This window comes from Pomacea canaliculata, linkage group LG9 (genome assembly GCF_003073045.1).
Source record: "Pomacea canaliculata isolate SZHN2017 linkage group LG9, ASM307304v1, whole genome shotgun sequence".
NCBI classification, from domain to species: Eukaryota; Metazoa; Mollusca; class Gastropoda; order Architaenioglossa; family Ampullariidae; genus Pomacea; species Pomacea canaliculata.
In genome coordinates this window covers 13,124,019-13,149,784 of record NC_037598.1, presented here as the reverse complement: position 1 = coordinate 13,149,784, position 25,766 = coordinate 13,124,019, and the positions used below count along the sequence as shown (strand labels likewise).

Genomic DNA, 25,766 nt, shown 5'->3' with positions numbered 1-25,766 from the left:
TGTGATACTCCATTTTAAAGATCATTTAAAATAGATTTACGTGGTGTACATTTTAACAAATATACGTTTTGTTGTCTTGTAGTAAAATCAACTGAAAGACTGTAACTGTATCGGACCGAGAACTCACAAAATGGGGCCGTAGGTCAAAAGTTCGACAATCAGAAAAAATATTTATAAAATATATACACACACAAAAGCACAAAACAGGCATATATTTAATGAGAATATACCTTTGAATTTTAATATTACTTACTGTTTTCTTCTCATTTTCGGTTGTTTGAGTACAAATCCACGTCGAATTGAGTAACCTGCTACGAATGTCAAATGGCGCTGAAGTAAACAAACCTTCGCGTGGTTTTAACATGGAGAAAATACCTGATTGGTTGATTTTTTCAGACTTTAAAGGGAAGTAATCGAAAGAGGAACAATTCCTTACGGTTCCCGTATTTTCTCCCCTTATGTATTCGTTCATTTACGCACAGAACTAAACACTCGACAGACTCTACTGTGGTACAACAGTGCGTAGTACAGATACAGGCGACGCGTGGGCTGGGTCAAGTAGCGCTGTCGCGCAACCGCGTACTACGCGTGGCGAATGATTTAAAGAAATAGAAATGACCAGGCTTGTTTAACTTTATTTAAAATGTCGAATTTGATTTCATTTATTTTCTGTAAAGCGCTGGCGTTGGACGAACCGGCACGTACATCGCCTTAGACATCGCCTCTGACCTGAGGTCACGTGGACGTGATGTAAACGTCAAGGAAATCGTCAGCAGACTACGTGAAGACAGAACACTTATGGTCCAGACGGAAGTAAGGAATGTATTTCACACGTTTGATTTCTATATGTGAATACTGAAAGCTCCTACAGATATTCGCGATAGTCAATACCCTATTCCAAAAATGAATAGCACAAGAACATTTTTTTACTGTTGACAGGCTCAGTACAAGTTCCTCCATGAAGCCATCCTAGAAGAACATACCAGCCGTACATCCAGGATGACCTTTGACCAGTTTGACAATGCGTTTCCTGATACCATCAATATTTACAGGGAGTCGCGGGTAGACAAAGAATTTAAGGCAAGTTATCTATCATCGTCAGTCTTCTCTCGTAGTAATTCTCTTTGTTACAAAAATTGATAAACCTGAGAAAAGTACACAACAATTTGGATTATATGTGTCTTTACACCTTTGTTGCCCCAATAACTGTAAAGACAGACGAAGGACCATCTTTTCGTTTCAGATGTTAAATCAGATGGGAGAGTTCGTTGCAAAACCAAAATACGGACTAGCTGCTTCTAAAGAGAACATTCATAAAAACCGGAGTAAAGAATCTCTGCCAGGTAAAAAGCCATTATTTTCTAATAGGAGATGCAATATGAATGTATTTCTGTCAATTATTCTTTCGTTCATTAATTATCATCTTTCAGACGATGATCATTTGGAGTATCTCACGGACTACGTGCCTGGCAGAAACCAGTACATCAACGCCGTCCACATGTCGGTATGTGGTCATTGATGTTCTTATCTGACACAGAGACAAAATAACTGTATCTTGAGCTCAGATCTTGTCATCTGTTTACATTTCATGACTTGTCCTTTGACGGCGTAACAAGGCAAACCATCGTGACACCTTGCTTATTAGAAATAAGTTTAAGTTTACTAATAAAAACGTCTAAGATCATTCTCATTGGTGAGAGGAACCAACATATCCTATGCTCAGAAATACACTAAAAACGACATAGTGCTCAGAATACAAACAACTTTCTAATTAACACTAATTAATTGCAGTAGAGCAAAGAGTGTGGAGCTTTCAATTAAGATCTGTTTTTTCTAAATATTAAATAATATTTTAGTCGTTTAGGAAATCACAAGGGCTGATCCTGACTCAACTCCCCTTGCCGTACACCGTGGTGGACTTGTGGCGTCTGGTTGATGGACGGGACGTCAAGACGATTGTTTCTCTTGGACACAAGGACCAGAGTCAATTTGTCGAGGTAAAGATCTGATGTATAGGACTAGACATTGTATTTGAGCTGTCCATCTATTAAATTAAAAAAAACTGGCTCTTTAATTGCTTCATTCAAGACATTACCATGACGGACAAAAAAGCAATGTAAAATGATCTCTATAACCCTATTCCACTATTATGGCCTTAAAAAGCGATTTATTAATATTGGCTGTCAATGTAAATTTGTAATACGTATTAAAGCTTCAGTTTACCTGTTGTAAATTCTTAACATTGCCTATATAATGAATGAGTGAAAATTAATCTAATGATCACTTTTCATGCGATTTCATTAGAATTATTGTCGCTACTGGCCTGGTACAGACAAGGACACACTGAAGGCTGGGCCATACTCCATCAGCTTAACTTCTTCCTCTGCACTTGGAGATCATCTCACCTGCTACAACCTGTCCCTCACCACAAAGGTGATTCTTTAACATTGCTATCACTGGCAAGATACAGATTTTCGACAACTGCATGTGTCAAACAAAGATATCAAAATATCGAAATATAACCTTCATTATGTAAATAAAATTAAACAGTATTTTTTCTTTCTACAAAAGGCATCGAAGGATAAAACAGTCCGAGTTCTTTACTACGAGGACTGGGCAGACCTAGTGCCAGGTAGGGTCTCAGACATTCTTCAGCTGACAGACATTTTGGAATCATGGCATGTTGAAGAGGATTCCTCACCTATAGTTGTACAGTGCAGGTCAGTTTAAGATTTTATGAATTACGAGCAAGATAAAAGATTATTTAATTGTCCTTCCTATAAATATAGCGAAAAAAGAAAGGCTCGATGGTCAATTAATGTTCTCGAATTTCCTAACAAATGGTGATGGTTAAAAACACCCAAAGCCCAAAGAATGTAACATTAGTTCTGCGCATGTAGTGACACATGTGTACACTGTTAGAAGATACGAAAAACTATGAAAAATTGGTTCATCTTTATTTTCTGCAAGACGTGTCCTAAACACAGTAAACCATTTACGTTCACCATTCTTACGACAGTAGGAAATTGAACCTTTATTTATTTCAACCTTCTAAAAGCTAAATATCGCGTGAAGCTAATCTAATTTCATTTATTACAGACTATTAATTAAGGTAAATGCAAATTAACATATTTAACCAGTTACGCCGAATGACACAAGGCAGATTAACGAGGTCCTTTGTGGCACAAAATGACACAACGACACATAAACAACACTTTTATTTCAGTGACGGTATGACAAGAAGCGGCATGTTCTGTGCACTGTATGACGTCATCAACCGGGCCAGGTATGACCAGGAGATAGATGTCTACCTACCTGTGAGACAGGTTCGAACTGTCAGACAGCAGGCTATTACTTCACAGGTAGTGTGTGTGGCGAGAAACATTAGACTCATAAACTTTCAATGAGCTTTCTAATCTAATGGCTTGTTGGCAAACAATTTGAATTTCTATTCATCGTAAATGAAATATTGTAAATATTTAAACAAAAGATTGCGTTTATCTTGTCGGCCGCTTTGCTTAATAAACTTAATCATTTTTTTATTGGTTTAGGTTATCATTACTTGGATAAAAGATCAGAAGAGCCGCTTTTAATGTATATCCTCTTTTCCACAGGTACAGTATCGTTACTGTTACCAGGCTGCACAAGAGTGCAAACGTCAGCATAGTATTTATCAGAACACGTGACCAGTTCATTCCCTCTATGACGTCCATTCACATGAGGTTATAGAAAGAAATGAGTATCCAGCAGCAAGCGGGAAAAAAGTTGTTCGATCTGGACTTTCTGAGGACGAGGATGATGGTTTTAAAGAGAAACGGGTTTTTATTTTATTTTATTAGGTCGTGTTGTGCCTTCTTACTTCAGGAAAAAAATGACACATTGTACTTGTACAGTGATTTAAACTCTGTGCATGGTGACAGAAATATGTGTGCTACTTACCAACACATCCATAAGTACTGTTATATGAAGCACACAGTGTCATGTACCTATGGTTTGTAAATGTGAGTAGATTGTGCTCCTGCTGATGGAACTACAAAGTATGTCTCTTAGAAAATGATGATTTGATGGTCCGTATCCTTTAAACCAAGACCTATCAATATATCAATAAATCATTGCACAGCTGACGAGATGTTTTTATCTACAAATAATATTAAGCCATTATTGTATATGTCTTTATAGAAGTAAGTCTAAACTTTGAGAAGTATTTTATTTAATAGTGCATAAAGGATAAAAATAACAGTTGTTATGTTGTGTAAATAGGTTTTTTTTATATTTGAATCAAAATGTATAGTTAGCCGAAAGTCACTTTTTGATCAAGTGATGATTTATACAATGTATGTGAAGACATATCGAGAAATTAAAAAGTATTCTGTTAAAAATTTTGTGGTTAGCAAATAAATACCTCATCATATAGGTTACTTGTCTTATGAATGTTATTATGTATCTTACGCGTCGTTCACAAGTCTTAAAGCACGCGACACATTTCTGCATTTGCTTTCTTCCTCGTTCTTCTCAAGTGCCTGTTTTTCCTTTTTTAATTTAATTTTATTTATTTATTTATTTTTTTGTCGTTTTAAAAAAATTCAGGGACACAGTTTTTACCTTCTTTTAATCAATAAATATTTTTAACTAACGTGTCAGCAGCCATTTAGAAGTGGCAGTCTTCATGCACACTGCCAAAGACATGAGATCTACTATTTTGATAACAACAAATTTCATAATCGTCATCCTTCCAGTCTACCTCCATCGCCCACACGTACACACACCCGCGCGTGTGAGCGCACAGAAAACAACAGCAAACACTATACTAGCATACATAACATATTCATATATACTTGAGTACCAAATGACAGAATGCATCATGTCCATTAAAGGAACTCTCGCTTGTAAGGTTTAAGGGGAAAATAAGAAAGTACAAGGAAGTTAGCTCCACGAAACTGGATTTTATCTCAAAGGATAAGCATCAGACAAACATCAGAAGAAATCTCGCGATGTCAGCGTTGTACGATGAGATTCACACAGCGGTATCATGGGAAGAGTTCTCATGTACCAGGATGTAAGATCTTTCCTTCGAGGACTTGCCATTGACAGGGAACGAAATAAAACCTGTCATTAGACATCATGGCGGGCCATATCAGTGGGATGTTCAGACTGTTTGTGCTTACAGATATATTATTTGTGTCTGCTACCCTGAACACACATATGCGTGAGTATTTTACTGTCGGGTACTTTCCTCACTTTCTTCATAAGTGTAACACTTTAGGTAATTAATTCATTTACTAAAATATTTAATTCAACTTAGTTAATTTATTTTATTAGTCTAATTCTTATTCCGTGACATCAGACTTGTGACTACAATTGTATGTCACTGCTTACTTTGCAATATTTTTATCTATCTCTCTCTACATCCTACATTAAAAAAAATAAAAAACAACAGATACACTGTTTCAAGATTTTCGCTGGGGAAAGTAAGTTCTTAGCTGTTTATACTTCGCTGTACTGTATGAAATGTAACAAACAAATGCATTTCAAAGATAAAAATAACCTGTATAGTAAGGCTATGTATACTGCCTATATTATCATGTAAATATTTCCTAAAGTGAGAGTACCTATAAAAACTTAATTATGACTATAATTTCAAAAGTCGGTATCCGATGTTACTGTAAATTCAATACTATGCATTTGAAAATCATAAGTTTATAATCCGATCACTCAAAATTACTTTAAAAGAATATTTAATAATACTGACACTCGTCCTAATTCCTCTATCTGACTCAACTGACGACAGCAGTTCCATGATTTTAAAGAAAATTGTTTATTTAACATTTTGCCTTATGCTGGTGCTGCTGCTGCTGCTGCTGCTGCTGCTGCTGCTGATGATGATGATGATGATGATGATGATGATGATGATGATGATGATGATGATGATGATGATGATGATGATGATGATGAAATCGGACTAATTTTAATTCAGAATATTCCCTCATCACTGATGTTTTCAATTCACAGTAACTGTCATGATTTGTTTGCAGACAACGTTGCACTGGACAAAGTATGTAACATCAGTTCTCGGCATGTAAATCTACTCAATTTACCTTCAGGAAATTGCTCAGCAGCTATCAATGGAAACACAAACACTGTCTTAAATCTTTCTATTACTCCGCCAAACTGCATCCACACTGCGTTAAACGACACGTCACCCTTCTGGTGGGTGGATCTGGGACAGAAGGTCGCCATCAGTGTCATCACGATCTTCGGACGGACAGGCTGTGAGATTAGTATTAAAATTATTAATAGAATTTAGTAATAATAAAACACATAAATTTAGTTATTGTTTGGCACGTAAATTATGTTTTTGATAAATTGAGAGTTGTTTTTACCTTCGTTACGTTTGTGTTGTTAGCGATGTGACTTCTTAATTAATCGCTTATTGTAGGATTATCTGTCAGTGTTGTTAGGGTGTGTAGTAGTTCGCTGATGACATAAAGAGCACGTGCCATTCCGTCACCCATTGCCACACCCACTACCCATCCCGAACACTCCATTATTGAGACCTCCTCACAGTGCAAACAGTAATGAGCAAAACCACTATTAGCATGTTTATTTTGCTGTAAATAATACTTTAAGCTTGCATCTGTGAAATCTACAGAGCGATATTAGTAGCTTCTAATGCACATTCAGAGAAAAAAAAAATCTTTCAACAGTGCGGAAACACAAACCATCTCCTCCCTCTTCCCTAAATAAACTAAACTGAAACCAAGCAAATCTTCGAGGAGTAATCATTAAAAACAGTATTAAACAGTCACTACAGCATATATGCTCTTGTTAACGACAGTGGAATTTTTCTTCTTATTTGATTTCAGTAAAGTTTTGTTCTTTGTTAAATTTCAGTTACAGAAAGAATGATCTGCGTTAATGTTTCTCTTGATGGAAAAGTCGTCAAACGATTCAATGATACCAGCGGGTGGAGCAACAATCAGTATGACATCTCAGTGGGTCGTAGAGGGCGAGTGGTCAACATCACCAAGGACTGCAACAATGACGGGATCATGATCAACATTTGTGAGGTACAGGTGTGGGGTACGTAGTACTTTCATTCAAATTAATTTTGAACAATGACCACATGTTTGCTATTCTGTGAACGTCTGTTTTTGATCGTTGGGTCTCTGGTTACGAAAGGGTGTCTGCATAATTTTGAATGAGTGTTGTGATTTGCTTCTCTCACTCTGTGTGTGTGTGAACAGCGATGGTTAGGACGTCTTTTCTCACAAGATTAAATATCCGCTCTTCTTAAAAGAAATGACTTCCGTGCCGGCCACAAGTGAACGACCCGCGATCTTTGCTAGTCTACGTGTTGTGCACTTACATATCAAGCATTGTTGTAATTTGTTACTTATACATCGTGTAATTTTGCCGGAAATGAGTAATTAACATATTCTAGTCCTTGCTGGACACAGCTATCTCTCTTGCAGTGAAGGGAAGTGCGTTTGAAAGGAAATTCCTTCACTTACCCATACTACCATTTCTTTTTCTTTGGAAACATGGCCCGACGATTGACTGCTAGAGAGGTGTGTAACTTGTTCGTCATGGAGTTGAAGGTTGAAGACGATGACGAAGACCAAGAGAAATGTATTGAAATAGAGGACAGTACAATTTTGGAAGGAGTTGACGATGAATTAATTGATGAAACTGAAGTAAAAAACCAGCACATGACTGGAGCAAACGGCGCAGATAACGATGACGATGGTAACAATCGACAACCATCCTGAACATCGTTCATAAGAGACTAGTCACGTCGAAATAAACCTGCAGGAGTTGTTTCCCTCGATTTATTGGTTGAGCAGCACAACACTTACAAATGTATATTTTCTTGCAGGTTATTTTTCTGTGTTGTTTAGTTCTATTATATTAGTTCTGTACTTCTATAGCGTAAGCCAGGGGATTAAATTATTAAATTTTATTGTTTGTCGCATCTTGTACTGCGCAGTGTGTGACGACGGTTGGTATGGAGACAACTGTACACAAGTCTGTGGACGCTGCGCTGGTGGCTCTGTCTGTGACAAGATCAACGGGAGCTGTACATCCTGTGATACAGGCTTCCAGTTACCAATGTGTACATGCAGGGCAAATTTACTTTTACTGAAAATTAAAGAAAAATTAATCTCCACACTTCAGGAAATTAATTGGAATTTTACATCATGGCGGCTACAGTTAATAAAAGATCTAGGATTCACCTCAACGAAAAGACAAATTCTCAAATAATAGCCAATAACATGCTGAGTCGTTTTCACTCACAAATGTTGGGTTCGAAGATAATTGCTCCCTTATCCTTGTAATTAGACTTGAACAGTGCATCGACTCTCGGAGGCAATACAAAGACCGGGATGTCTAATTTGTTGTGTTTATGATTTCGTTTGTAAACATATCACAGCAACGATATGCGTCTGACAAGTAGAATCCAGTCCCTTGCTCCAGATAGTTCTATGGGCACTGTAGCACATCCTTAGGTCACAGCCTGCTCCAGAGTTTGTCACTGCAGCTTAATACCGTCTGTGACAATAAGATAGGCAGTTACTTATCCTGTAAAATCGGATTAATGCAAATACTCGGTTAAGTATTCTTTAGAGCGTCTGCTCGTTTGTAATAGACACTAAGCAAATATCCAACCACTTTCATATCAACAGACACCAGGGATGGGCAAGCTACTTTTAATTTGTAGCCGGCTAGGCTACAGCTACTTTTTTTCAAAATGTAGCCGGCTACACTACAGCTACAATTTTGCAAAAAGTAGCCAGCTACTTTGGGCTACTTTTAAAATGTAGCCAGCTTCTTTTGGCTACTTTTAAAAGTGATTTATAACAAGTTACTGTAGCAACATACACAAACATCAAACATACACACAAAACACTATTACTTGCTTTACAAAGTTTTTATTATAATAATGAAACGAGAACTGCGATATACCGACAATTTTATTTAGTGAATCCATAAATGCTTTCATTCATTCCCTTGCACCCTTCCTCCCCCGGCCTTTTTCACGACAATAAGTACACGTATTTTACGATTAATTAAAACATTTCTGGATCTTTTTCCTCATCCTGTTTTAAGAACAAAAGAAATTATATAAGTTTTCCGATAAACATTTGTTTCTATAACTATTTGTTCCCTATTACTTAGAAATGAAAAATAAACAGAAGATGCTTAAGTATCAGTACCTGGTGGAATTTTCAATAAGTTAGGTTATGTTGTGATGAAAAATGTCAACCTCTTATTCAATACTGTGACAATGAACAACAGACCATTGAAATAAATGAGTTTGCATGGAATATAAAGTAAAACACTGCTTAATCTAATTTAGGCAAAGCAGATCATAGGCATTTTTTTCTAACACTGACACTGAAAAAAAGAAAAGGAAACACAAAACTAATTGTTTCCAAAAGCTCCATAGGGTGAAAAGTATAGTCCTGCATACTAGAATAGGCTTTAATTATATAGTAGGATGTCAACTGTAGCATATAAACACTGAAATATATTTTTTCAAAAATGATCTGATACACAGATATATTTATTTTTAAATCTTTAAGCTTGAATTTCTCTGTGTCGTTTTTGACATCAGTCCTAAAACTATAAAAACATATTTCTCAAGATTGCTTTCTACAACAGTAAAAGTTTGCATTTTGTTTAGAAATGCATTAAGCTACAAAGTGATGCATTTAGAATATGATATAAACATTACTTTTGATAAAGATTAACATTTTTCTAAATATTTCTAAATAATTTAATTGCCACATTCACACTGAGTCGGGGGGTACCATGTCTGATTTTTTATATCTCCTAGAAATCTTGAGATATCAAAACGTCTTATGCATCAGTTTTCTTATCAGTGCCTCTAGTTTACAAAAAACCCAAAACCTTTGGTATATGACTTATGTATTGTGTAAATTTTGTTTTTAAAATGCTTGTACGTTTTGAAACAAAAACGTTGATTAAAGTCACCAATTTCAACTTTTATGTACTCAAAAACAGCTTTAAAGTGCTATATTTATGTTATTTGTTACTCTATATTGTAAAAACCCTTAAAGATATTTAAAATATGGATTTTTAATTTTTGGAGTGTACCGGTAACCTTAAAACAAATCTACATTCTTTTTAGTCCTTCATGAATTGAATTTGACCAGAACTTGCCTCGAAGTTGCTGTCTGCACCCTAGTGCGCCTTTTGTCATGATAAGTCCTGCCAGACTGAACAAATCTCTCAACAATTCTGCATTTGAAGCTAACCACACATTTGTGCTTCGCAAAATGTAAAATTTCAAATAAGGCTGGAAATTGATGGGTATACGTCATCTTCGTTTTTCAAATGAAACAAAAACCGCTCCCGCCACTTGGACGACACAGTACTTGCGGTTACTGAGCGTGCGAGACACGTGGGTGTTCTGGCTGTCAAGACACCGAGCAGTGAGAGCAGTGGCTGTCGTCGTCTTGCTGACACGCTGTCGACGAATGGTCGTGAAAGTAGCCAACATGTAGCAACTACGGCTACTTTCTAAAATGTAGCTACGGTACAAGCTACTTTTTTAATTTGTAGCCGGCTAAGCTACATACAAAAATTTGTAGCCAGCTACAGTAGCTGTAGCCTAGCTACAGCTACTCCCCATCCCTGACAGACACATATGCAAACATACGCATTCATGTGTATTATGCGCTCACACCCACATACACACACATAGACGAAAGTAATATATATCTCTCGAAACTTTAAAATTTTAGATTATCTTAGATGCCTATCTGCTCAAATGTAAAATCATAAGTATTACTTACTAAGAATTTTTATTTCTAAACCAGGAAACAAGTCTAAAGAATGTCATTCCTCTCTATACTTGACATTTGTCATAAAACAGGAAAGGAAAAGAGAGTCTGCTATATTTAATTAATTCACGACATACTTTTGTTGTATAGAGATGCCTAGTTATCCCTGCACATGATACTTGAACGAATGTTTGGGATACTTGTATACTATTTTTTTTTAATTCACTCCAGTCATCTCCCGCTTTGTTCACTGTATTAATGTCGGGCTCTGACCTACTTCACATGACTAACAGATGACAAGCTCCTTCAAGTGCTACACACAGTCAGCTCTGGTCACAAACTTGTGTACAAACGAGTTGATTGTTTCGCATGGCTCAGTGACCTTTGTCGTCCTCATGCACGAATGGCTTTCATACATCCTTGACACGGCCTGTTGAATTTGCTGTAATCCGCTTTAAACTACTTCATGGAGTATAATACAAGAGCGAAGACGTTTGTAAGGAAACTTTAAACATTGCTATTGAAGTCAACCAGAAGTGAAAAGGTCAGACAGGCAGAACTATTTGTTTCGCAGAGGAAACTGGCTGGATTATTAGGTTTTTGTATCTCTTGACTTCGACACTTTTGCAATGACAAGTGAAGCGTGACAGAGCTCTCCGACTAGTGAAACAGCTTCGACCTTTGAGAACAATATGGTGAATAGCAGACATGAAGTCAGTCAGTGTGTATGCATTATTGTCAGAGCTGTTATTGGTAAACACTTGTACCAGACAGTACACCCACTTGACCCTCCTCTCGCAGCGATATGTTTTTTTTTTTTAGTTACTGGCACTGCTTTCAAAGTCTTTTGATTTATCCTATCCTCTCACTAATGCACAAAATAAATTATTCAACAGACTTAACCTCCAACCCTCATGTCTACCCATATCGCCCACACTCAAACACACCCCCGCTTGTAAACGCTCACCCACAGTATGCAAGCATATATAATATATTTATATACACATTAGTACACAGTGACAGATTATATCCAACTCTCGCTTGTAAGGTTTAACTGGAGAATACCAAATTACAAGGAAGTTTCACGAAAGTGGATTTTCTTCTCAAAGGATCAAAGGATTGTAAGACTTTCGCCGTCCGAGTGACACGTGTGTCCGCCAGACAGACATCAGAAGAAATCTCGCGATGTCAGCTTTGTACGATGAGATTCCCACTGCGGTATCATGGGAAGAGTTTTCAAGTACCAGGATGTAAGCTCTTTCCTCCATTATATGTCCTTGACCAGGAACTGAATACAAACTGTCATTCGACCGAATGGCGGGCCGCGTGTGCGTGGAGATGTTCAGACTTTTGGTGTTTACAGATATTTTATTTATGTCTGCTGCCCTGAACACACATATGCGTGAGTATTTTACTGTGGGGTACTTTCCACACATTCAGTTTAATCATACAAAATTACTTGAAAAAATTATTTAATGATGTTGAGACTCGTTATAATTATTTGCTCCAGCTCAACTGACAATAGTATTTCTGTCACTTTGAAATAAGTCAACTAAGATCATTTAACAATAAGCGAGACATTCAGTCCTTTTATTTGTATGCAGAGATGGGATTCAGAATGTTTTTTTTTCATCACGGATTTTTTAACGGGAACTGTCATGATTTTTTGCAGACAACGTTGCACTGGACAAAGTATGTAACATCAGTTCTCGGCATGTAAATCGGGAGAATTTACCCTCAGGGAATTGCTCAGCAGCTATCAATGGAAACACAAATACTGTCTTAAATCTGTCTATAACTCCGCCAAACTGCATCCACACAGCGTTAAACGACTCTTCACCCTTCTGGTGGGTGGACCTGAGACTGAAGGTCGCCATCAGTGTCATCGCGATCTACGGACGGACAAACTGTGAGATTAGTATTAAAAATTCAATATAAATAAAAAGTAATAATTTAACATATTTACTTATTTATTATTTGAGCTCTGTTTAATGTTTCTGTTAAAGTAAGCCCTGTTTTTACCTTCTTCATCTTTGTGCTGTTCAGATTTGACTTCATCACTTATTATAGGATTATCTGTCAGTGTTTTAGTCAGGGGTTGATTCTGTCAAACATTACTGAGGTTGCTGTGGGCGGTGCCATTGTGTACAACGTCTGTCCAATAGAGGCAGGATATATGATTCAAATATTCGTTGAAGAAAGATATATTTTGTGGATTTAGGGAACATCAGTCCCAAGTGACTGAAATTAAGAGTCTCTAGTGTGAGTGGTGTTGAAAGTAACCTTTAATCAAACTATAATATCTGGTATTCTTATGTCTGACCATCAAACTAAGAAAAAGAAACTCTCTTTTAGGATGGAGTGTATACTTGGAATCAACAGGTAATAATAAGGAGTAACTGTTAGCTCTATAGTTGTTCTACATTTATCGTATATTTTGTATTGATTCTTTCTACTTATTTATATATTTAAGCTTATACAGATCTTGCAAAAAGGTAGATATAGTTCTGTTCAAAACGAAAAAGAAAACACGTTAATGTTTGTGCACGTGCGTCTATTTATTGTACGGCAAAGTGTACTGTTGTAAATACACCGATAGTAAATATTGTGTTTATTCTATTGTTTCGTTATGTTTTAGTTTCTTGAGGCAAAAGCGACTCATTTCCTTCCACCTAAGTAAACTAAACTGAAAGTAAATAAGTGTAAAAAAAATCAAGCAGTGATTCAAACAAACTACTTTGAATGGTCAGTATAATGTACTCTAGTTAACGACAATAGGATTTACGTTTTTTTTTAAATTTTTGTTTAATTTCAGTTACAGAAAGAATGATCTGCGTTAATGTTTTTCTTGATGGAAACGTCGTTAAGAGATTCAATGACATGAGCGAGTGGAGGAACAATCAGTATAACATCTCAGTGGGTCGTATTGGGCAAGTGGTCAACATCACCAAGGACTGTGATACTAAAGAGGTTATGATCAACTTTTGTGAGGTACAGGTGTGGGGTACGTAAGTAATTTCATTCAAATTACATTTTTGTAAATGACCTATTATGTTTCTTGCGTCGTTTCTGATTTTGTTTAAATCGCTTACTTCTTATAATTCGCCATTTATGTACCGGATGAGTTTTTAAATACGAATAAGGACAAAAGTGTGTATGCATCCATTTGAATGTGCAAGCTCAGCTGCTTCTCTCACTGTGTGTGTGTGTGTGGGTGAAAACAACGTTGACACATGCAAACACTGTGTAAAGACGTACTTTTTCGTTAAACAAATTAGCAACTATCTGTAATTGGGCTTCTCTTACTGTATTATGCCTTACCGAATTGTGTTCTTCAGGCTACCAATAGTTTATTAGTTTAATAGTTTAATGCAGTTCAAATAAGATACCAAACACAATAATCTCTAAAATGCAGACACCAACATGTCAGGGGCTGAACGTGGGTTGCTCTAGGACAACTATCACCAAAGTTACAAGAGGAAGTGGGTCCCGGATCAGTTAAGTGTCGGCACATTGAATCAAATTGCAGCACTTAGTTCAACTGTAGTCCACTCCCTCAAACTCTTAGAGACAACTCGTATGTTACCCCTGGGTTATGTCCCTTTGCGCAAAGGCCATGACACTAAACTGAGCACAACACACGGTGATGCACGATGGGGTGTGGTGGTGATAATGAGAGACCTCTCAACCAAATATTGCAATAAGGGTCGGCGGTATTGCCGTCCCTGTTTGTCCTGCCCTCCACATGAGTGCAATCATTGTAGAACCTCCACTCAGGGACCAACTCTGGGGATTCGTCACGAACTTCCGGAGAAGATCCGACAATAAACAATACCACTGTCAGTCCCTTCACATAATTCCTGTAACCTCGCTGTTTATAATAAGGTTTGACAAACATATTCGTTATTTTTGTGTATTGCTTAGTTTTACTCTATTGGTTATTGTAGTTCTTTTACAAACGCCAGTGGATTAAATTCTTAATTTTAATTGTCTGTTGCATCTTGTACTATACAGTTTGTGACGACGGTTGGTATGGAGACAACTGTACACAAGCCTGTGGACGCTGTGCTGGTGGCTCTGTCTGTGACAAGATCAACGGCAGCTGTACATCTTGCGATACAGGCTTCCAGTTACCAACGTGTACAGGTAGGGCAATTTACTTTTACTGAAAATTATAAAAAAAATAATCTCCCGACTTCAAGAAATTAATTGGAAGTTTACATCGTAACGACTACAGTTAATAAAAGATATATGATCCATCTCAAAGGAAAAGACAAGTTCTCAAATAATTGCTAATAACATGCTGACTCGTTTTTGCACTCAAAATTTTCGGGTTCAAAGCTAATTGTTCAGTTATCATTGTCTTTAAATCGTAGCAGTGCATGGACTCTTGGAGACCACACAAAGACCGGGATGTCTAATCTGTTCTGTTTGTAATGTCGTTTGTAAACATATCATATCAAAATATACATCTGAAAAGTAGCATCGCGTCCCTGGCTCCAGATAGTTATATGTACACTGTAGCACATCTGTAGGTCAAAGTTTACTCAAACTGCTACTTATGTTACAGAGTGTGCTAAGGGTCGGTACGGAGATAACTGCACACAGACATGTGGTTACTGCTCTAATGACTCCACCTGTGACAAAGTGAACGGAAGCTGTGGATCCTGCAAACTTGGTTACCAGCTACCTCTTTGTAAAGGTTGGTTACTGTTTTATGATACTTATAAACATCATTTACATTGTCTTAAAAACTATGGATGTTACAGGTCACTGCCAGACAGCATATTTATTACTAGGATTTCATGAACCTCACTCTGTGTAAGTCACTGTGTGACAGTTACATGCTGTATCGGTTAGACAGTGTGCATAAGTATCTTGCCACTGTAGGGTGATTACACATGAAAGAATATTTGAAAGAAAACATCACTGCAAATTTTATTACTGATTTTATCATTGATTTTATTACAAATCATTACAAAACTCTTTACAGAATGTTCTGATGGTCGGTATGGAGTCGACTGCTCACAGACTTGTCGTCATTGCAGTAATAATTCAGTCTGTGACAATAAGACAGGCAGCTGCTTACCCTATGACACAGGATTTAACCCACCACTTTCTAAGAGTAAGGCGATGATTATTTTTATTGAAAGCGTTTGTTCGTTTGTGATATTCACTCATCAAATAACCAGCCACTTACATATCAAGACGGAGATATGCACACACACACACGCGCGCGCGCGCAGTCATCTTCAGGTTTGCTCATTGTACTCTAATGCTTTGAATTGCTACACTGTCTCATCGCTGATTTTTTTTTATTTCACTGTAACTGTCATGATTCCTTGCAGAAAACGTTGCACTGGACAAATTATGTAACATCAGTTCTCGGCATGTAAATCAGGAGAATTTGACCTCAGGAAACTGCTCAGCAGCTATCAATGGAAACACAAACACTGTCTTAAATCTTTCTATTACTCCGCCAAACTGCATCCACACAGCGTTAAACGACCTTTCACCCTTCTGGTGGGTGGACCTGGGACAGAAGTTCGCCATCAGTGTCATCACGATCTACAGACGGACAAACTGTGAGATTACTATTATTAATATAATTCAATAAAAATTTATTTAACCGTTTATTTAGCTCGTAAACTCGTAACGCGAGTATAGGTTTTACTTTCCTCATCTTCGTGCTGTTGGCGATTTGTCTTCATAATCGCTTGTTGTACGATCATCTCTCAGAGTTGTGAGTCAAGGTATGTAGCAGCTCGCCGGCCTTTCTTCAGCCGATGAGTAAAGCCAAAGTGTCCATTGCCCCACACATTGCTCTACCTGTCCCCTGGCCATCCATCAAACATTTTATTAATACCTCCTCACACTTCTAACAGTCATGACCAAAACCGCTTTGAACGTGCTTGTCTTGCTGTAAGTAATACTTGAAGCCAGCACAAGTGAAAACAACAAAACATAGTTGCTTGTAAGAATATACATTCAGAGAACAAATGTCTCAACGGCGCACAAACCCGATTTTGGTAAACTTTGTCGTCCTTTATCATTAGTTTCGAAGTTTGTATTAAATGTATTTGCAGACGGTTGGTCAACGGTAACCAGGCGTTACTGTCTAGATATTCAGCCTGGGTCTGGTTTGATTCGACTTTAAAGTTAGGAGAATGCTGAAAAACATTATCGAGATTGCGGAAAGTTATGGCCCTATATATCACACTTAATCTGAAAACGGTTTATTTTACTGCCGAGGACAGTGTTCATGTATAGAGTAACTAAAAGTGTACAGCAGTAATTAAAACAAGATTAAATAGTCAGTGTAACATATTTACTGTAGTTCACGACACCTGAATCTTTGCTTCTTATTGATTTCAGTTATAAACAGAATGATCTGCGTTAATGTTTCTCTTGATGGAAAAGTCCTCAAAAGATTCAGTGATACGAACGAGTGGAGCAACAGTCAGTATGACATCTCAGTGGGTCGTAGAGGGCGAGTGGTCAACATCACCAAGGACTGCAGCAGTGACGGGTTCATGATCAACATTTGTGAGGTACAAGTGTGGGGTAAGTGTATAATTTTATTTAAATTAACTTTTAAAATGACCACATATATCTGCTTCGCCATGTCTTCGTGTTTTTCATGCATCTTTTCCTGTGCAGTGTGTGACGACGGTTGGTATGGAGACAACTGTACACAAGCCTGTGGACATTGTGCTGCTGGCTCTGTCTGTGACAAGATCAACGGCAGTTGTACATCCTGTGATACAGGCTTCCAGTTACCAATGTGTACAGGTAGGTGGATTTTTATATTTACTGAAAATTAAAACCAGAACTTTCGACCTCAGGAGAGTAAATGGATTCTTCCGCGTCGACTCTAAGAGTCCATCGGTATTCAACACTCTTCCTCAAATGCAAACAACATAACCCTAACTCGTGACAAAGGCGGCATCGTATTATAGTATGTTCATCGACTGTCATGACAGTCATCTCCAGCTCTTCCTTGCTGTACTGGAGTTCGACATTGCAGGTCCGTTTGGCGACCACTCTTGGGGGAACTGATGGTTAAACATTGCACTAAAGGATTTAATGATGTCACTGGACAGTAAAATGTGGTTAGCACACTGCCCTACCCCTGCGTCTCATTATGCCGGGATTTCTAACCATTTCTGTTCATGGTATCGTTTGTAGAATATCATAAAAACAATAAACCTCTGAGAACTAGTATCGCGTACTTGGCTCCGCTCAGCATTTTTGCACTGAAGCAAGTCTCTAGGGTGAAAGTCCGGACCCACTGACTTCTGCTCATCTTTCAGAGTGTGCTGACGGTTGGTATGGAGTCAACTGCACACAGAGATGTGGTGACTGTTTTGGTGCCTGTGACAAGGTAAACAGAAGCTGTGGAATTTGTAATCCGGGTTTCCTGCCACCACTTTGTAAAGGTTTGTTTATGTTTAAATACTTTTTTTATTCGTAATTATCTCAGCTTTTCTATTTGTATTTACATTTTCTACATGTCGCAATTACATGACTTGCAACAGCTTTCGTGATAATTTCTGGTTCATATTTCTAATTTTCGTTGACATTCGTATGAATTTTATTAAACAATATTTTATTTCAGAGCCGGTGGGGTCAAGTCAACCTAGCTTCAGACTTACTCCTGTCGGTGCTGTTGTTGAAATTGTTTCAACTGTAACTGTTGCTGCAGTCGTTGCTATGATCATTGTTGTGGTCGTTGTGGTGTGGTTAAGGTAAGAAAAATGTAGATGCTACCATAAACAAACCTTTAGATCATGTCACACTATACCTGATCAGGTGCAAATAAACCACAGCTTTCATGGATGTTTGCGGTCCTTGTGAGTTTTCTCCTTGACAGAACTGTTTGTAATGTTATGCTAAATATCCTGCCTACGTTCTCGTCAGTGTGTGTATACGTGTGAGTATGTGAGTGTGTGTGGGTGTGGATGTGGGTTGGTATGTGAGCATGAAAGAGTGTGACAGTGCGCGCACAGCTCATTTTAACTTTTAGACGAATGGTCACAAATATTTGTCAAAGTTTATTAGACCTATTAAAAATTGCAAATGAAGCAAGGCTGCTTTCTATTGTTTCTGACTTATACATTTCCATGAATAGGCGAACAAGACAATTAAGAATGCGGAAAGCTGAACTATTAAAAGGAAAAGAAACGAACACAGAAAATGAATATTCAGTCTCAGGAAGTGTGGTGAATATCAGTCAAAGCAGAGGTGAGACCAAATTATAAATACTATATTATTTCTTTCTTTCGTATATGTACCTACATAAATCTGTTTCATGACACCAACAAGACTTAAGTTAAAAGTTCTTATGATATATTTGATTGTATCTATCTTTTCCTGTTTCCAGTAAAAGAAACCTGACAGTAAGGTATTGCATTTTTTTTTGTAAAATAAAGTTAATAAGTGTAAACTGGTCAACTTACATAAAGAAGACTCAGAAATGTTTCTTTCAACTATAACTGGAAGACAAAGGTTCATGATGATAACAATCTTTCAGCTGCAGATTTGCCAGAAGACATGGGAGCTTCGTCTCTTGGAAGCCAAAATCAAAAAGAAGATAAAACACCGGTTACAGCTCGTAAATCTCTGGCGATAACGGAAACAACTGTAAACAAAACAATATACCAAAACCTCGAACTGAAGTCAAATGTTCCCATACATTCCCATGACAGTCAGTCACTAATGACTACAACAATACCAGATAAAGAAGATATGGAGACTGCGAACAATGCAGACGAGGAAGAAGGCATCTACAACACGGAGGAGACCTACGCCCTCTACAGGTCACTGGGGTCATCCTCCATATTTGATGACCTGCAAAAGTCGTTGCTGGATAGTCTTACCTCTGGAAAACTAGAGATGGAATTTGCGGTAATTTTTTCGGGAAAATATTATTTGAGCTGTTAAAAGAAACTTTCTGCTAATTCTTGCTGGATTGTCAGCAAATATATATAAAATAAACATTATTGTGCTTCGTTTTTAAACTTGTTGCCTTTATACTATTTGGTTATATCTTTTACAGAATAAATGTAATACTATTAGGGACAATTTCAATTTCAGTTTTAATGACATCTATGAAAACTTTCTTTTTCAGGAATTTAGCAAAGAAATGCGTCATCCTCATGAGGCGGGTCGGAAATCTGAAAACTTAAAGAAGAATCGCTTCAAGGCGCTGTGTGCTTGTAAGTGACATGTTCTATTCTCAACTAATCTACAGTTTAATGATTTCTGATATTTTGTGAGTGAGCTTTTATTTGGAACTAAATGTTAGTAAGCAGTTTACACTAAACATTTGAAACATTTTCTAACATTTTGTATGACAGGCCTGTAAGCAAGCATTAAAAAACCCAAGAATTTAAAGCATCTTATAAACATTATTTAAGTTTGTCTGTTTTCTCAGACGATCATTCTCGGGTTGTTCTTCGTCGACCACGAGGAGACAGCAACACCGATTACATCAATGCGAGTTACATTAAGGCAAGTAGACCCTGAAGTGAGTGTGTAAATAAATGCAGAGATATAAAATTGTTAATTTGTCTCGTGTCCGTACAATTTTATGTAAATTCAATCACACTATGGGGAAAACTTCGTAATGTGAGCCATCAGTCTTTTCTTTTTTCAGGGATACCTAGGAGAAAAGGCATATATCGCAACACAAGGTAAACCTCTCTTATCATTAAGTACCCTCTTTTACTTGACAGAAAGTGAAGGAAAAAAATTTAAACCTTTCACAACATAGGTATTAATATTTCTTATCGTCTCACAACATCAACATCGTTTCTAAAATTATCGTTCTACTGCACTACTAAAAATATCATTTTTAATGTCTCGTGTCCATTCGTGTAAAAGCAGCAAAAGTTCCTCTTACTATCCTTCAGGAATGTAGACCAATAGACTAAGGACCCATTGCTTTTAACGTGCATTTAAGCCAAATTTATATTCATTCATCTGTATTTATTTTTTATTAGTGTCTGATGTTAATGCACAGAAGCTTTATTTTGAACTGACTGCTTTTACTTGTGACCTCAGGTCGCGTCTACACGGTAGATGACTGTGGTGGATGGTGTGGCAGGAGAATGTCACTCAGATATCATGTTGACTGCAGCATCAAGGAGGGCGGCAAGGTGTGCAGTCTTCTGAAGTTGTTATTTCTTTTCATTTGCATCAGGTCACTCAGTCTTGATGTCTAATGGCTGTATCTTAATATTCTTGAAATTATTGAAATGTTCACTGAAAGCACATCTCATCCTCATCAAGACTCTCTAACAGTCCACAGAATGTTATTCCTTTTTCACTCTCTTTTCCGTTTTTTTTTTTTTCTTGTATTATTGGTCGGGACACGTATGTCGTTTCACAAGTGTGAAGAGTACTGGCATCAGCCTGCACAAAACGACATATGGTGTTCACGTGACTGTGACAGCCCTGAGACGGACTCAGAGCCGATTTCGTTGTTATCGGTATTTTGTGCTGGAGGAGTCAAAACAGGTATAAATATTTTTGAAGAAGGATAGGGCGGAGGTTATTTTTTAAAAGTTGGTAAATTTCTTATATTGCAGGAGGACTGTCCATGCACTGGGACGCACTGCACTCGATGGATGTCGACAGAGACTCTAGCTCTAACACTTACATACGTTTAGACCATCCAAGCAAAGGTTACTTTTACAGAGTGGAGATAAACAAATCAGCCAGATAGTTATCCACTCATCTATCTAATTACCTTCCCATCCACAGCTCTCTTATCTTATCTTATAATATATGCATGCAGGCTGCTGGGATAGTGACAAAAATTAAATTCAGTTTTTAACTGAGTGCACGCTTTTCATTATTGCTCTCATGGCATTTAACATCCTTTATCCAGATGCTTCAGATCTCATTAATGCTTCATGTGTTCGATTGAATCGCAAGCGGTTATTAGCAGATGAAGAGAACAAAGATAAATGTATTACGCAAATGCAGATTCTTGTGTCTGTCCTTTGCTCCAAAGTTATGCTCTGCATGTCAGCAGGCTCTTAAGAAGTATGAGTGGAAGGTATCTCGCAGTATCATTATGTAATGTCTCGTAGGAGTCACGTGTGATTCAGGACCAGGGACGCGTATCTCAGTATCCTACTGGTGTGACGCTGACCACGCCATCCCCCCACAGCGTCACGTCCACTGCTCGTGGTCAGCTTTAGCTTACGTCAAGGCACGAACAGGGCCATACCGTACGTACACTGCAGGTAAGCCTTTGTGAGTACGTAACTCCTTCTTTCAGTTTATCTGTAAAAATGTGTTGATATATCATGTCAATGTCGATATAGACTGAAGTTTCCTTGGACAGTCAATTAAACATTTATGCCCTTCAATTTATTAGGCTGGAAAGTCTAAATTAAGAGTATAACTTTTTTTAACGCAAATTATGTCCAGAACTCAAAAAATGTTCAAAGTATTTCTATATAATTAATATTCTTTATCGCAAAAACATTGAACATAGAAGCAAATAACATGTCTTCATGTTTTTGCCTGTATTACAATAATGATGGAGCACCAATACTGACCATCAAACAGGAATTTTATTTTTATTTTTTTTATACTTTTTTTGTGTCCAGACAATATCCAATGAAACGATCTGTCCAAAAATTATATTCAATATAACGTGATTAATGTGTGTGACTGAACCTAAAAATTTATTTTAAAATAGTCGGGCTTGGGCCACAGCACGTACATCGCTCTAGACATGCTCAAACATGAGTTTCACGTAGGGCACGAGAAACGTCTAAGGACATCGTCAGACGCTACTGAAGAATCGAACATGATGTCACACCTGCAGTTAGGTCGCAGTTTGGTTCTTGTGAGAGCTGTAGAATTAAGTTTGAGGAACTTACAAAAACCCCACAATCTGAATTTTCAAAACCAAATTAAGCAATAAAATTATTGACCTGTCACAGAAACAGTACAAGTGTCTTCATGAAGTCATTCTGAAGAGTACACAGCGCGACAGGTATGACTTTGACCAATTTATTTGTGTTTCAGAACTCATCGAATAAAATAGGATTCAGTCAGTAACATGTGCTTAGCACATTTCCTAACAAGATCTTGTTTTTTGTTTCATGTGATAGCTCACATAGACGCAAAACATAAGTTTGTTATTCGGTTACTAATCTCACCTAGACAACTATGCCGAGTTACAGAAATTTTACGTTTACAGTCTTACACAAAGGGCACTTCGATACGAAACAGCCCACAACACTCGAACTCAAATGTGACTAAGATAGAATGTGAAGCACAAACAGAAAAATATTAAATTTTGCTTTTGCTTTGTTAGTGATGAAGTTTTTTTCTTTTCTTTTATTTAAACATGCATTAGAATAAATCAGAAACTAAATTACTTCATGAACTCATGAACATTCATGAATATTTTTTTCGACAATATAATATATATATATTATTTTTTCCAATTAAATTCTAGAATAGATTAATCTGCTACAATCTTTATGTGACTTGCAATGACAGCAACCTGGGCATTCTCTCTGACCACGTGCTGTGAGAAATAAAACACAGTTGTCTATGTCGTGAATGACAGTTCAGTTTCAACTTATCTTCATAATAGAAGAGTACATTAATCTATATTTTATTCTGCTAGTTTGCATCGAACGCGGGAGCTCACCGTCATTTCATACAAAATAAGCAGCAAAACCCATCGTGATAACCGTTCACATCACACTATTACTGTGTCTCTTAACTTAGAACATCACATTCGAGTGATAATTAATATCACATTTTCTCAAATTCAGCGATTAGTAAAGTGATAACTAACCTGCTTTTAAACACAAGAATATATTTCTGCTTTTTGTCTTTCTTTGTCAACTGTACTGTTCAATATTATTGCAAATAAAGAGCTAAAACTCATCATGTGCGATACGTATGTTATTGAACATGTCTTTTTAATTAAAGAATACGACTTTATATAGTATCTATTTTATGACATAAAGATTCATAAATGTTTAATCAGTTTTTATATAATATCTGAGGACTGTATTCTTTTCTTGCATCCAGTCGTTTAGAAGAGACAATGCGATCCTGACCAGTTCCCTTGCGGAACACTGTGGAAGTGGCTTATTGAGATGTGTCAACACTTTGTTTCTCTCGGCACAAGCAATACATCGATTCAGGTAAGGTAGATACTGTTATAATTTCATTTTTTTGCTCAAAGACACTTTTTTAGCATTTTTACTATCTTTTTTTTACAAATGTTCAAAACAACCTGCATCTATGCAGAAACAGCATGAGACACACTCATGGACACACACCTCAGTCCTTAGTCCTCTTCTGATTTGACTCATCTCACCTGCTATAATCTGTCGTTGGCAACTAAGGTATCTTTAAATCTCTACCGTGTGACGGCTTCTCCTCGATACCATCTTATAACTGTTATTGCATTTTGGTAATATTTATGAAAATGTAAACGAATACACATGATTTGATCAAATCAATATTAAATTTACTATGATCATGAACAAATCAACAAATTTTTGCAATTTTTAACGCATATTAAACATTTGAAATTATCGTCAGTCAAAACCCAATACCTAAATGTGTGTAAGAAATCTTAGTGTTTCGTTAATGTGTAACTGCAGTTGTCTCTGCGACTTATCTTCATAAATATGCTTTCATTTGTATGTGGTGGTCACATCATTATCATTTTGTCATACAATAATATTGCATACAGTTAAAAACGACCATGTTTTCTGCAGGCAAACAGTTCTAAACAATCGTTGTCTATGTTATGAGACTGATGACCTGGCCAGCAGCATTTCAGACTTTCTTCGCTATAGACTTCTCTGAGTCATGGCATGTTGAGAGACATCTACCTATGTTACAATGCGAGTAAGTCTAAGTTATTTAAATTACATATAAAGATAATTCATCTCTGCTGACACATTCTATTAATATACAAATATTTATATTATATATTTTACCGAAACATACATAGACCACACGAGTATGAAATTGAATTAGGTTAAAAACTTGACTTTCTTAATTTCAATCCGTTAAGACTAGCGACTCTCGATGACTGTAAATTCATTATCTAACTAGAATATGAACTGTACAGGTTGATGCAAATTTTCTTTCCAGTGACGGGAGACTGCAAAGAAGTGGAATGTTCTGTGCATGTAATGATATCATATATCGGCAACATGGACAAGAGATAGAGATATACCTGCTACTGGCACATGTACAATTAGACCACAGGCAAATCAAACAGAACGATAATGTTTTAAAAGACTTTAAATATAAATGATATTTACAATAGTTTATGCCACATTATTAGATTACGAAATTTTGAATACAGTGATATTTACTAGATAAAAATAATGATGAAGTTTCAATAAATTGCTATTATTATGTTAACTTTGATTATCCATGATGTGATAAACAGTATCGTTATTGATTTTGTATATGACCATTTAATAATTTCAGATGAATATGCTTTGACTGCTACACCGAATGGTAAAGAGTACAAGCTTCAACATGAGTAAGTACGCAAAACTCTTGACCAATTTGCATTACTACCAGATGTCTTTGCAATATGATATCCATGTGAATGATAAACTTCTAGGAAATAAGTGTTGTAGATTTTAAAAAAAAGACTGATTTGATTGATGTTATTAGATAAATCCACCCGATCGAAAGAATATAGCACTAGACCAGATATTGGAACCTCACTTTCTTGGACTGCTTGCTAAAAGTTGTATAAAAAATCCATTTATAAAGAACTGATTGTTTGCCAGTTACCTCCAATTCATTTCTAAATATTTTTTCTTTGCGGCTTTTGTGCAGTAAAGTGTAGAAAAAAAAAGGGTTTGGGTGGTAGGGGAAGGGGGGAACTAAGAGGTTTTGGGTAGAAAAATTCTTTTTGCTTTTTGGTGTGTTGTGTTTGTG

The 25,766-nt window shown here is 36.9% G+C and overlaps 4 protein-coding genes across 6 annotated transcripts in view; all 4 read left to right on the top strand.

Moving 5' to 3' along the window:
* Positions 1-4,396, top strand: part of LOC112572664 (receptor-type tyrosine-protein phosphatase kappa-like) — a 38,244-nt gene extending 33,848 nt beyond the window's left edge. For both annotated transcript variants that reach the window (XM_025252454.1, XM_025252455.1), the window contains exons 18-26: positions 678-813; positions 940-1,080; positions 1,244-1,343; positions 1,431-1,504; positions 1,857-1,997; positions 2,305-2,433; positions 2,572-2,720; positions 3,227-3,362; positions 3,615-4,396. In XM_025252454.1, coding sequence (XP_025108239.1) covers positions 678-813; positions 940-1,080; positions 1,244-1,343; positions 1,431-1,504; positions 1,857-1,997; positions 2,305-2,433; positions 2,572-2,720; positions 3,227-3,362; positions 3,615-3,686 — 1,078 coding nt within the window. In that variant the 3' untranslated portion in view covers positions 3,687-4,396. The remainder of the gene's footprint in view (positions 1-677; positions 814-939; positions 1,081-1,243; positions 1,344-1,430; positions 1,505-1,856; positions 1,998-2,304; positions 2,434-2,571; positions 2,721-3,226; positions 3,363-3,614) is intronic.
* LOC112572689 (multiple epidermal growth factor-like domains protein 11) overlaps positions 1-25,766 on the top strand; it is a 55,552-nt gene that overhangs the window by 23,386 nt on the left and 6,400 nt on the right. The window lies entirely within an intron of this gene.
* LOC112572696 lies at positions 5,107-8,678 on the top strand. Its single transcript, XM_025252507.1, has 4 exons — positions 5,107-5,206; positions 6,033-6,269; positions 6,892-7,080; positions 7,988-8,678. The coding sequence occupies exons 1-4, from the start codon at positions 5,122-5,124 to the stop codon at positions 8,260-8,262; spliced, it is 786 nt and encodes a 261-aa protein (XP_025108292.1). The 5' UTR covers positions 5,107-5,121; the 3' UTR covers positions 8,263-8,678.
* The window catches only part of LOC112572661 (receptor-type tyrosine-protein phosphatase kappa-like), a 503,329-nt gene continuing 489,623 nt past the window's right edge, over positions 12,061-25,766 (top strand). Inside the window, exons 1-8 of one of the 2 annotated variants that reach the window (XM_025252436.1) lie at positions 12,061-12,210; positions 12,481-12,717; positions 13,624-13,812; positions 14,823-14,954; positions 15,379-15,510; positions 15,802-15,933; positions 16,157-16,393; positions 17,184-17,372. In XM_025252436.1, the coding sequence (XP_025108221.1) occupies positions 12,123-12,210; positions 12,481-12,717; positions 13,624-13,812; positions 14,823-14,954; positions 15,379-15,510; positions 15,802-15,933; positions 16,157-16,393; positions 17,184-17,372 (1,336 nt within the window). In that variant the 5' untranslated portion in view covers positions 12,061-12,122. The remainder of the gene's footprint in view (positions 12,211-12,480; positions 12,718-13,623; positions 13,813-14,822; positions 14,955-15,378; positions 15,511-15,801; positions 15,934-16,156; positions 16,394-17,183; positions 17,373-25,766) is intronic. The other variant, XM_025252438.1, reaches the window with a different exon arrangement.

What these genes read in the sequence shown, in the direction of transcription:
- LOC112572696 (XM_025252507.1), top strand. Translation starts at nt 5,122, where the DNA reads ATGGCGGGCCATATCAGTGGGATGTTCAGACTGTTTGTGCTTACAGAT. An exon ending in TACCCTGAACACACATATGC is followed by an intron (nt 5,207 to 6,032) that starts GTGAGTATTTTA and finishes ATTTGTTTGCAG; the next exon opens with ACAACGTTGCACTGGACAAA. An exon ending in GATCTTCGGACGGACAGGCT is followed by an intron (nt 6,270 to 6,891) that starts GTGAGATTAGTA and finishes GTTAAATTTCAG; the next exon opens with TTACAGAAAGAATGATCTGC.